Here is an 11,275-nt window from a genome sequence, read left to right as displayed (position 1 = left end):
AATTATTTAGAATATTGGTGTTTGCTGGTAATTGCTTTAATTAGTAAATTAGTTTCAGCCTGGAGAAGAGGAGCTTTGGGGCGGCCTAATTGGCCCTTCCAGTACCTCAAGGGGCTACGGGAAAGATGGAGAGAGACTATTTCCAAGGGCCTGGAGTGGCAGGACAAGGGGGAATGGCAGGGTTAGTTTAGAGATTAGGAAGAAATTGTTCCCTGTGATGGTGGTGAGGCCCTGGCACATAAAGTGACAAGTAAAAAGAGTGTCTGGAAAAGTCTCGGTCACGTAAACTTCTAATTTTTGAGACTGCTGGATATCAGGGGAAGGGAGTAATTTGTCAGGGTTTGCTCAGGAAGACTTTTTTGGTGGTGTTCCAGGTCATGGTGCACTTATCCAAGCCTCTTTCTTGCTTCTAAAGAGTCCTGGTGTGTCAGGATATTGGCAAAATAATTTATTCCTGTGACCACAGCTCTCAGTGTTGTTTCTCTCTGCCTAGACCATGACAAAATGTTTAAGATGAGTGAAAAGATCCTACTGCTGTGTGTGGGGGAGGCTGGAGACACGGTGCAGTTTGCAGAATACATCCAGAAAAATGTTCAGCTCTACAAAATGAGAAATGGTGAGTGAAGCAGGACAGGTACTGGAGGATGGGAGCAGAACTGGGGTGGTTTCCAGGTGAATGTTGGTGGAAAGGACTGGGTTTCTGTGTCCATTGCATGCCAACTGTTACCACTTCTTCTGATATATTGGACAAAAAAATTCAAGCTACATGTCCTTAATATTTTCAGTTTTTTGTAGCCACGAATATTGCCATGGTCTGTACAGATATGAGCTCCCCAGATTCCGAGGGTCCTTTCTGTGCTTGTAGCTTTCAGAAAAAACAGGGATTGGGGAAAGGACACGACACTGTCTCTCTAAAGAACATCTCTTTATTTCAGGGCAGGAGTGGGAAGGCGGGAGGGGAAGCCTGAGCGTGGGTCTGTGCTGTTCTCCACTGAGTGCTGACCTCTCTCCCCAGGGTATGAACTGTCTCCCAAGGCAGCTGCAAACTTCACCCGGCGGAACCTGGCGGACTATCTGCGCAGTCGGGTGAGTGCTGGCTCAGGGCTGGGCATCCCACAGGGAACGTGCCCATCCTCCAGGAGTGGAGTCTGAGCAAGGTGGGAGCTGCTGTCTGTGCTGCTGAATTTGGAAGGGGCTGCCCAGGGAGGTTTGGAGTGCCCAGCCCTGGAGGTGTCCCAGGAAGGCCTGGCCGTGGCACTCAGTGCTCTGGGCTGGGGGACAGGGTGGGCATCGGGCACAGGGGGGACTTGACAACCTTGGAGGGCTTTTCCAACTTCAGTGGTTCTGTGAATTCACATTGCTGAAAGGATGTCTTAGTAAAATATAACTTTATTTGCTTACTTAAAAAACTTATCACTTATCAATAACTGATACAACTGCAGACTTAAAATTCCAGCCTTGGGCCCAATAAACACTTTGTCACTCACTGCAGACGTGAAGTGAATTAAACCCCTCGATAAGATTGGGGGTTTTCATGCAAATGCACCAAATCCGTTTAATCTTCTTGGGAAGTGATTTCGTAGAGCAAAGCTGTTTGATGTACTTAGCAAAACAAGTGCCTTTTGTAAACAGCAACGTGAAGCTTTCAGTAAATATCAAATCCGAGTTGGAGCTGTGTTTTCAAGTTACTGAACTGCAATTACTGATGTTTCTTGTGGTGATTTTTTTCAAAGTGTGAAAAGATGTTGTGAAGGGGCAAATGGACTTCTAACAATCCAAGGTCAGGAAGCATTTCATTGAGAAGAATGTTAATGTGTTATATGAGAGAAAACAGGAAGAAAGAGGATGTTGAGAATGAAGTTGATCAACTCTGTCAGGGATAGAGCGTGGGATGAATTGTGTTGCATTCTAACAATGCACTGCTCAGGCCTGAAATGAGGTTTTACAGTAGCAAATAAAGACCAGTACTAACCTCAGAGCTGTATTGTTGAGAACTATACGTGTGTGGAGTGAGAGTTCTCCAAGAACGCATCCCCAGGAGCAGCCAGAGATCATTGTTCTCCTTTCTGGTGTGGATCACAGCTGCAGGTCACAACTTTTCCTTGGGGGTCCCTTCCAGCTCAGATGTGATTCCACACGACTTTCTGGTTTAAATGGCTTCAGCCAACTCCACGGCTGGTAGCTGGTGGTTGGCAGTGATGCTGTTTGCTTTGGCTGGTGTTCAGGTGGGATTTGGAAGGTCTGTGTGTGTTTTGTGCACCTCTGTGCGGTTTTTGAGGCTGATGGGAAGCAGTAATGCTTGGGGCCTGGCCCTGGGGGCTGCCTGGTGCTGGTGGCTCATCTCAGGGACATCTGACCTGCACAGATGAGACTGAGTGTCCTGCCCCACTTAGACAGAGGCAGCTGTTTCTTACTTATGATTTAAAGTACCTTTAACAGGCTTTTTGGTGGACTTGCCCATCAGGATCGATGTGGCACCGTTGTCTTCCTCTGTGCCACATCCCTTGAGGCCTGACCCTCCCCGTGGCTCCCCTCCTTCCTGAGCCCACGCCTGTCTTCCAGCTCACCTGCTCCAGATGGGCAGCACAGTGGGGAGGACACTGGCAGAGGCAGATGTGTTTATTTACCGGAGACAAAACGCTGCTCTGGTGCAGATGGCAGCGCCCCAGGGCACGGCGCTCCCTGACACTGCTGTCACACTACACTGCTCCCCACACTGCAGGGAGAACCCTTCCTCTCCAACCACAGCACTTAATGACTTGTTTGTGGGATTTAGAATTTGATAATACAAGCCTTGCCGTCAGAATCTGTGTTTGGTTTTTTTTTTTTCCCTGTGAATTTTGTTACGTTTCCGTCATCCTACGTGGGATACCAGAGGGATTAACACTAGTGCTCAGTGTCTATTTGAATTGCATATGGGATTCCTGGAGGCTACTGGTGTAATCATGTGGATGGAAAAAAATTAGAAATTAAAAAATCAGAAGGTAAAACATGCCAGTGCCTCCTGTTAGGAGTAGGAAAATAGTTAAGAAGTAAAAAGTTTGGTGGGGAAAATGTAGTTTCTTACTGTATTGGCACTCACCACGTGTAGCTGTTACAGAGGCCTGAAGGTGTGTGAAGGGGAAAGGTTAAATTGCAACAGGACTTTCTCAGGCATTAGACTCTTGTTGGAGGTGAGTGGTGCTGCAGTGTGTGGTGACAGGACGAGGGGGAATGGCCTGAAGCTGAAGGAGAGCAGGATTAGATGAAGTCCCTTCTGACCCAAACCATTCCGTGATTCTGTTGTTTCCTTCTCCAGCACCTCTCTTGGTTCACCAAGTGCCAGGTTTAGTGCATTTAGCTCACTGCTGAGGTTGTGTGTGTGGGGAGTAGGAGAAACAACCCCCTGTCCCTCCAAAGGTGGTGAAGTTCAGTCTCTAGTTGTGATGCTGTTTAATTATAGGTGACAGGGTCTGGCTGGAGTCCAAAGGCAGCCTGTCAGCCCCTCTCCCTGTGTCCACACTTGGCAGGAAACTTCCTGGCTCCCACCTTTCCCCCCTCGCTGTGACTTTGGCTTCCGCCAGATGTCACAGGGCTGTGTCACCACCACCCTCCCGAGCTGGGCCGGGCTGTTCAGCACAGCTCTGCTCTTCAGCTGCAAATTCTGAAGAATTTCACACATTTCCTAATTGCTGTCGTTATTTTAAATCAAACAGCAGTCAAGTGCAAAGCTACTGGGGCTGGGAAGTGTGTCCCTGTAGGAAGAGGAGTTTGGGATAAAGAACTCTGGGTGTCAGTCATCACTTGTTTGGTGGCCCTTTAACCACACCAGTCTTGTAAAGAGTTCAGAACTGTTGGCATGGATTGAGTCAGAGAAGCCAAGGAAGGCTTGCCTTCGGGATAGAGTAAAGGAATGGGATGTACAAGAAATTCCAGTCCCATCATCGAGGTGTTATGCTGCAAATTTCATTTATAATCACGGGAGTAGTAAATAGATTATGTAGATTTTCTAATGTTTAAATCCTGCCTTTCTTCAGTAATAAGGCATGGGGGATAATTATTTACATTTGAGTTTTAAGAAGTCTCAGAGACCATTAGCAGGAGAACTTACAACTGAAAATCAGTTTACAGATGGGTTTAAGTGTGTATAACACCATTTATTTATGGTTGAGTATCTCGCATATGCCAATGTTGGTAATTCCAAGTCACACAATAATTTGAGTGATCTTGTGTCATGGCTCTTAAATATCAACTTGTGTGATGTTTCAGAATAAATAAATGATGAAATACAGCCTAATTAAACGAATACAGCTGCGTGGTAACTTCTTTCCAAATATTCTTGGATGCTTTGAAGATTAAATCACACCGTTTACAGTGATGTTTGATATATAACTGAAGCCTGCTTTATTCTTGCTTACTGTCTGAAAGTAAAAATACAGTGTCCTGTGATTTATTTTTTTCTTGCGTGAAAATTCACTGTACTTAGCATCAAAATGAACTTTTTCCTGCGATACAGTTAATGTTTTGGCTTTAGGGTAAAATTCTGTTTGCTGTTTTAATCTGTTGGTTGCATCATCATTTTTTTCTTATTTTGTTGCTTTGTTGATCCAGGCTTTCCAGCAGTTTAGAGATATCCTGTTAGTACAATTAATTTAATGAGAAACATTATGTAGATATGAAAATACTGGAACTGTATAAGAGCTGCTTTTAAAAATACATACAATTCCCAAATTTTTTTCTGAGCCTGCATTTAAAAATAACACAGTGCACGTGTGTTTCATGGTCTTACAAAGTACAGATCTTGGAAGGAGATGTGGGAGAAGAGGGGATGTTTGATTTATTCATGATGGTGGAACGCTAAACCCAGAACATGGAGGAAACTGCCAAAGATTAAACTTGGTACATGCAATAAAAAAAATCGAATTGCCAGTGAACAGGGCCCTGTGTGTAACTGTGTGCACTGTGTGAGAGCTTTTGTGTGCACTGGAACGGGCCGTGGTCACCGGGAGGGGACTGGGAAAAGAGCAGAGAGCAGGTTAAAGGAACAAAGAGTTCTTAGAAACTGCAGAATGTCCATGTTGTGCTCACGTGTCGACAGTAAAATGCTGTATGTTTTACACTGAGATGAAAGAAGCTGGTGTGAAAACCGCACTGGAGTTGGAGTGTGCTGTGACAGCTGTAAAAAAACCCCAAACACGCCGGTTTGCGGGAGAATCGGAGTTCTGTGGTTTTATTTGCTGTGCAGTCCATGCTGCCAGGAGAGCTGATGGTTTTTAGGCTGAGACCCACGATCTGCTGCAGGCAGGGCTGAGGCAGCATGTTGTGGTAAGGAACTGTGGCAGCAGCAGTGCTGCTGTTCTCCAGGTGCCACGGGGAGCTGGGATCCCAAGGCCGAGGTGTCGGTGCTTTGGTGTAAAACACCCCTGTGTTTGCAGACCCCCTACCACGTGAACCTCCTCCTGGCTGGCTACGACGACCACGAGGGCCCTGCCCTGTACTTCATGGACTACCTGGCAGCCCTGGCCGAGGCTCCCTTTGCAGCACACGGGTACGGAGCGTTCCTCACCCTCAGCATCCTCGACCGCTATTACAAACCAGGTAACTGGGGTCAGGGACAGGAAAAGTCTCCTGTTTCTATTTAGGTCTTTTAATTTATCCATCAGCGAGACTGACATTTGCCAAATCAGGTGTGATTGCTGTGGTGCTAGAGCTTGGAACTTGACTTTTTGTTGGATAAAGGGAGCTTTAAGTGTTGCCTTGCTGGAATGGTAACGTGAAACTAGGCAACTCCTGAATTTTTTTTTCCTGATTGCAACTTAGACTGAAGTGAAGGAAGTTTCAGTTCCTGGACCATTAGCTGCTGGTAGTCTGCTTTTAATAAATAACAGTTTGATAACATTGTCTTCCTGCTTGTCTGGTGGCTCTGACATGTCCACTTTCCCAGATTATCAATCTGCAGAGGGCAGTCCCAGATCCTATTGCTCCATATCTTGGATTGGCTTTGTGTGTGATATATTAAAAACATTCAAGTGAAAAGATAATCCTAGTGAGATTGTCTCCAGCACTCTGAAGTGGTGGTGATTAATCATGGAATATGGAATGGTTTGGGTTGGAAGGGACCTTAAAGCTCATCTTGTTCCACCCCCTGCCATGGGCAGGGACACCTTCCACTATCCCAGGTTGCTCCAAGCCCCGTCCAACCTGGCCTTGGACACTTCCAGGAATGGGGCAGCTTCTCTGGGCAACAGAGAGGTTTTGGACTGATTTGCAGTTCTGTGCACGTGGCAGCTGCTCATTGTAATTCTTGTACATGTTTGTACCTGTCTAAAGTTTTAATTTTAGAATCATAACCCACTGCCAAGGAATGAACATGGCCCCATCCCCGCTGTACAAATGAGGAAATTTGCAAAGCTTGGAATATTGTTAATCTGACATCTTTGGCTTTACCTACAAAACAACTTCACTCCTGTGTGCTGTTTAAGTTAATATCTCTGCTCTGAGATTAGAAATCCTTTCATCCACCTCCTGCAAGACATGTAGCTGTAAACTGATAGTTTTATTCAAATGGAATTTCTGGCTGAACAGTGGATGCAGATCTGGAACAAAGTGTAGAAACAAATTTTGAGAGATCCACAGACCTTGGTTGTTTTCCAGTCGTGTCCCTTAAAAATTCTGTTGCTCCATTTCCACCACTCCTCGTGGAATGGAGAAAAATAATGACCTGCAGTAGGTTGCCATGGCTTGTCATCTCTACAGAGTGCTGGATTTTATCCCAAAGTGTTTGAATAGCAGGAGCATCCCACACGTGCCTTCCCCATTATTGAGCTCGTCCCCACAGGAACGTTGTTGTGCTAAACCCATCTCCACCTCCTGCCCCCGACTCGCAGCCGGCCTGGGGGCAGCTGGAGCTGATTTGGGGCTGAAATAAACTCGAGGAGAGGGAGGCAGAGCCCGGGCCCTGGCCATGGGAGGCAGAATTCCGTCATGCTTCCCATTCCCTGGAACAAATCGATTCTCAATGGCTTGTTGCGGCGGGAGCGCGGCGGTGCAGGGCGTCCTCGGGACATCTGGAAAGTGTTTGCTGGGAGCTGGGAAGGAGAGAGGTTTTGGTGCTCAGCTGAAAAGTTGTTTAAATTTAATAAAGTTTCGGCGGAGAGAGGGAGATGGCCTCTAATGAAATCAATCTGTGGATGTTTTCCCTTTCAGGTATCACACGTGAGGAAGCCATGGAGCTCTTGAAAAAATGCCTCGTGGAGGTGAGTTGCCAAACTCGGGCCCTGGTGATGCTGAGAAAGGGATGTTTGTTTGCATTCATTCGCTGAGACTTTCCTCTTCCCCTTGTCACGTTTTTCTCTGCCTTTGCCAGAAGGGTAATAAATGCACATTGGCCAGATGTGGAGGAGCTACTGAGGGAAGGGATTTGTGGGCACTTGTGTTGCCTTTGCACGGTTCACGTCCTCCACAACCTAAACTTGGAGCTTAATTGCTTTTCTTTACTTCTGCTTCTTCCGTGCTTAGCATAATATTGATACAGACCTTTTCCTCTGATGGTTCTTGTGAACATCCTGCAGCATCCTTCTGTCACTTGTGTTACACTTAAGCACTCTTAGAATTATATACTAGTTCTTTTCCAGCCTCGGAAGTGATACCTGAAGTAAAGCCTTGACCTTAAAGTTCATGACTAATATTAGTGTAAACTAAGACTCCAGATATTTCAGACACTAAGGCTTTTATTGTAGGAAGGTAGTCTTTATCCTTGTCTTTAAGAGATTGAACCAAATGTAACTCTGGGGAAACATCGGGAAGAAATTCTCTAAAGAGGTCCTGCTTGAAGTATCTTTGTGATAAATGCACTTTGTGCCCAAAATTGTAGCCCACTCTAGTCTTCCTGCTTAATGTTAACATTTAAGGCCTGTGAATTTTGCATCTCTAGCCTGGGCTTGTCTAACGTGGATTGTCTTACAACAGAGGACAAACTCACCCTAATTCATTCCTGAGCAGTGAAAAAACCCACCCTAGTTCCAAACATTTCAGGTCACTAGAACCAGGATGGAAATTTTGTAGTGCAACAGCACATCTCTTAAATTATTTTCTCCTCTTTTATTAAAGCTCTGAGTGACTCTCATCTCTTCTGTCTCTTTGTCTTTGCTGAACAGCTCAAGAAACGTTTCATCCTGAACCTGAGCTCCTTCAACGCCCGGTTCATCGACAAGGAGGGCATCCATGACGTGGACAATGTACCCCTCACAAAACTGGAGTCCTAACCCCCCAGATCTTTCTTCAGCAGCCTTCTTGTTTTGTTCACTTTTGGGTTTGGTTTTTTCTATTCATTTGGAGCACACAAGTCATGTGCAGCAGTGGGAGATCAAATAAAGTTTGACATTTATATAGCCAGTTTTATCTTTTTATTCCACTCATCCTTCCTGAGAGGATTTAAGTAAATTGTTCCGCAGTGAAGGTGAAACTTGATTTACTGTTCATGGGGGCACATTCAGGTTATTTATCTTTCCTCTTCTGATTTTACTGCTCCCCAAATCTTCTTTGTGGGAAAGCTGTATTTTCTACATGGCACTGTGCTGTCATCTCTCCTCATCCTTAAAGCTCAGCAAACCCCACACAAGTGTTCCATGCCAATCATACACCACATCTACTCTATTTTTCCAAAGGTGTTACCACTGTTTACTTTACAAAATAATAATTAGGTTTTCAAAGGCTTGATTTGCTTTGGATATAATTTTCTTTGACTTGAATTAGATTGAAACAAAGATTTTCCCACAGAGTGGAGTTTAAAATGCACTTTTAACTCACCTGGCCATGGTTACTGTGAAAGAGGTTTCTGCTGGCACAGTGGGTTCATAACTACTTTAAATAGAATTTAAATAGTATTTTAAATAGAAACTGATGTATCAATTGTGTGATTTTTCTAAATTGTTTTATCTGTGCATTTAGAAGTACATGAAAGCAGTTTGATGAGAAATTGAACTGCAGCACTTTTCATAAATATTTGAATTACTCTGAACCAGTTAGAGCTTTGTTTCCATGAGACTAATCCCTGGTGATGCAGGCTCTGGATGCTGCTTCCCTATGAAACCCCCATTCATGGAACAGCCTCGGATAATTATCATGTGGCTGATACCTGTGGTCTGCCCAGAAGTGATTCTTCTGAGGTGAGTTTTTGGGGTGACTCCTTCCCTACTTGAATTGGCATTAAAAGTGCTCTGGGTGCTTATTGTATGTTTCAATAAGCTTGGAAAGAAGAATCTTGGGAATAGAAGGATGGATGTGTGCAGGATTGTGTCATGGCATAACAGTTCTCAGTTGGATATGATAAGTGACAGACCCAGCTCTTTATTTGTCAAAGATTTTTGGTTTTGCCTCAATAGCACGTTTGAAAACGTTCGTTTCTTCCCCAAAAAGTTGTCAGCCTTAAATACCAGAGCATTCCTGCCCTGTGGAATAGGTGAAACTGCATGAGGCTGAGACTTGCTTAATGTCACAGAAGAAATTTGCAGCTCCAGTGCCTTAACTCACCCTGCCTCTTACATAAATCTCATTCTCCCCTAAAGTCCTACCAAGCTTTGTAGTTTCATCCTTCCCAGGAAGAGTTTAATTATCCTCTGGTTTTGCTGCAGTGGCTGCAATGGTACAGAACTCCGAAATTTTTATCTGAGACGAAGTAAATTTTGCTAAAATTCACTTTTTCCTCTTAAAAACCTTTCAAACTTTACAGGCAGCAGTTCCCAGGCCGATGATTTCCTCTTGGCAGGTCACATTTAGCACGAGCAGAGTCTGAGCGTTGTCGTTCAGCGGCTGAGATCTCACCCCTTGGTGTTGCATTAATGTGCTTGTTTGGCCTAATGCAGCATCTCTAATTTATTTTACCACTGATGTTGAATGTTTTTGCAGGTTTCTTGTCTCCTTTCAGGCTCGTCACTGCAGAGGGGCTGAGCTGATGTGATATTTTTGTCACTGCATATCAAAGCAGCGATGCCTCCTTATTGGAGGAATTCATTGTTCCCGACCCCAGCCCGGGGTGTGGAGCTCTTGGATGGTGTGAGCCCAGCACAGAGAATCTGCCTGCAGTTTTTACTGGCACCTATTTGCATGCAGGTGATTAATAAACATAAAAGAATTGTTCCCTGGTTGGATTCAGGTTGGAATGGAACATATGTTTCGCCCGAGGGCACGGCCCAGGATCTGAATCCCCCACGGAGGGGAAGATCCAAGGGGTTGCATCCAAAGCCAGTGGAGCAGCAACCTCGAGGAATGAATAAATACAGCCCTTGCTTCCAAACCAGGAACAAAAGAACTGGCCCATGATAAGATTGGACTCTAACAAAGCAGATTTTTTGAGGACTTTCCAAGAAATTACACTTTTTAAGCAAAGGTGTGATACTTTTGCTGTGTAACTTATTTTTTAAAGGTCTACAGTACTGATGTTTAAATTCAGAAACGAATTTTTTGACAGTGATATATAGAATCTGAAAAATCAGTATTTTATGTTACTAAAAGAGAAGAAAACTTCTTACCTGCTTCAAGCTTAACCCTAAAGCTTTTCAAAGTCTTATTTTGCCTGGAATCTAGGAGTCCTTGGGAAAGAATTCACCTTTCCTTTTGAAATGCATCTGAATTTATCGTGACAGACCTCTCTTTCATAAGAGATCTCTGAAAGAATTGAGCACTGCAAGAAAATACTGCTTTGTACTAATTTTTGTGGTTCATATTATAAAAAATGAATGCTACAAACCAGGGTCCCGTGGTCCTGGGGCACTGTGGTCACAGTGAGCTGCTCTGCCTCGCCTGGGCTGGTAATTCTGACCATATGTTTTGCTCCCAAGGCCTCAGGGCCCAAAGAGTTAACAAGGCCCTTTTTCTCGTGTTAGGTTTCCTGTTTAAGGATGGCCTTTTCCTGAGGAGCAGATCATCACCAGCTCATCTCTCCCGAGCTTGGAGTTTGCTCCAGGATCAGTTTACAGAGCCTTTGTGCCTTAGGCCATGGTAGGTTGGGAGTGCTTTGCTGAAGGAAGAATGTGAGTGTAGGTGCAGCACTCACGGGGCTTTTTCTTGCTGTTAATTACACCTTTCCCCGAAGAAAATCTGTGTTTTGGGGTAGACCTTCCTGTGAGCAGAAACTTTGACCCAGAGGAGCTGTCATTGCCCATCTGCCAGGCAGAATTGTCCTCACAGGGGTCTGTGACTCTGCCAGGACAGTTCTGCAGCCCAAGAGTGATTTGGTGACTCAAAGTCCTCTTGGGTGACGCAGCTTTTCCCCCTGTGGGATGGAGAGTGACACCAA

General features: G+C 44.9%; 1 protein-coding gene across 1 annotated transcript; it reads left to right on the top strand.

Moving 5' to 3' along the window:
- Positions 1-468: 468 nt before the first annotated feature.
- Positions 469-8,373, top strand: PSMB2 (proteasome subunit beta 2). Its single transcript, XM_029963107.1, has 5 exons — positions 469-616; positions 1,016-1,086; positions 5,415-5,577; positions 7,186-7,235; positions 8,136-8,373. The coding sequence occupies exons 1-5, from the start codon at positions 505-507 to the stop codon at positions 8,241-8,243; spliced, it is 504 nt and encodes a 167-aa protein (XP_029818967.1). The 5' UTR covers positions 469-504; the 3' UTR covers positions 8,244-8,373.
- Positions 8,374-11,275: the final 2,902 nt, after the last annotated feature.

The sequence above is a fragment of the Manacus vitellinus genome, unplaced genomic scaffold (genome assembly GCF_001715985.3).
Source record: "Manacus vitellinus isolate BGI_N305 unplaced genomic scaffold, ASM171598v3 scaffold_52_pilon, whole genome shotgun sequence".
Taxonomy (NCBI): domain Eukaryota; kingdom Metazoa; phylum Chordata; class Aves; order Passeriformes; family Pipridae; genus Manacus; species Manacus vitellinus.
Note: the sequence above shows the minus strand (reverse complement) of the source record. Positions and strands in the feature narration are given on the sequence as shown.

What these genes read in the sequence shown, in the direction of transcription:
- PSMB2 (XM_029963107.1), top strand. Translation starts at nt 505, where the DNA reads ATGTTTAAGATGAGTGAAAAGATCCTACTGCTGTGTGTGGGGGAGGCT. An exon ending in GCTCTACAAAATGAGAAATG is followed by an intron (nt 617 to 1,015) that starts GTGAGTGAAGCA and finishes CTCTCTCCCCAG; the next exon opens with GGTATGAACTGTCTCCCAAG. An exon ending in CGGACTATCTGCGCAGTCGG is followed by an intron (nt 1,087 to 5,414) that starts GTGAGTGCTGGC and finishes CTGTGTTTGCAG; the next exon opens with ACCCCCTACCACGTGAACCT.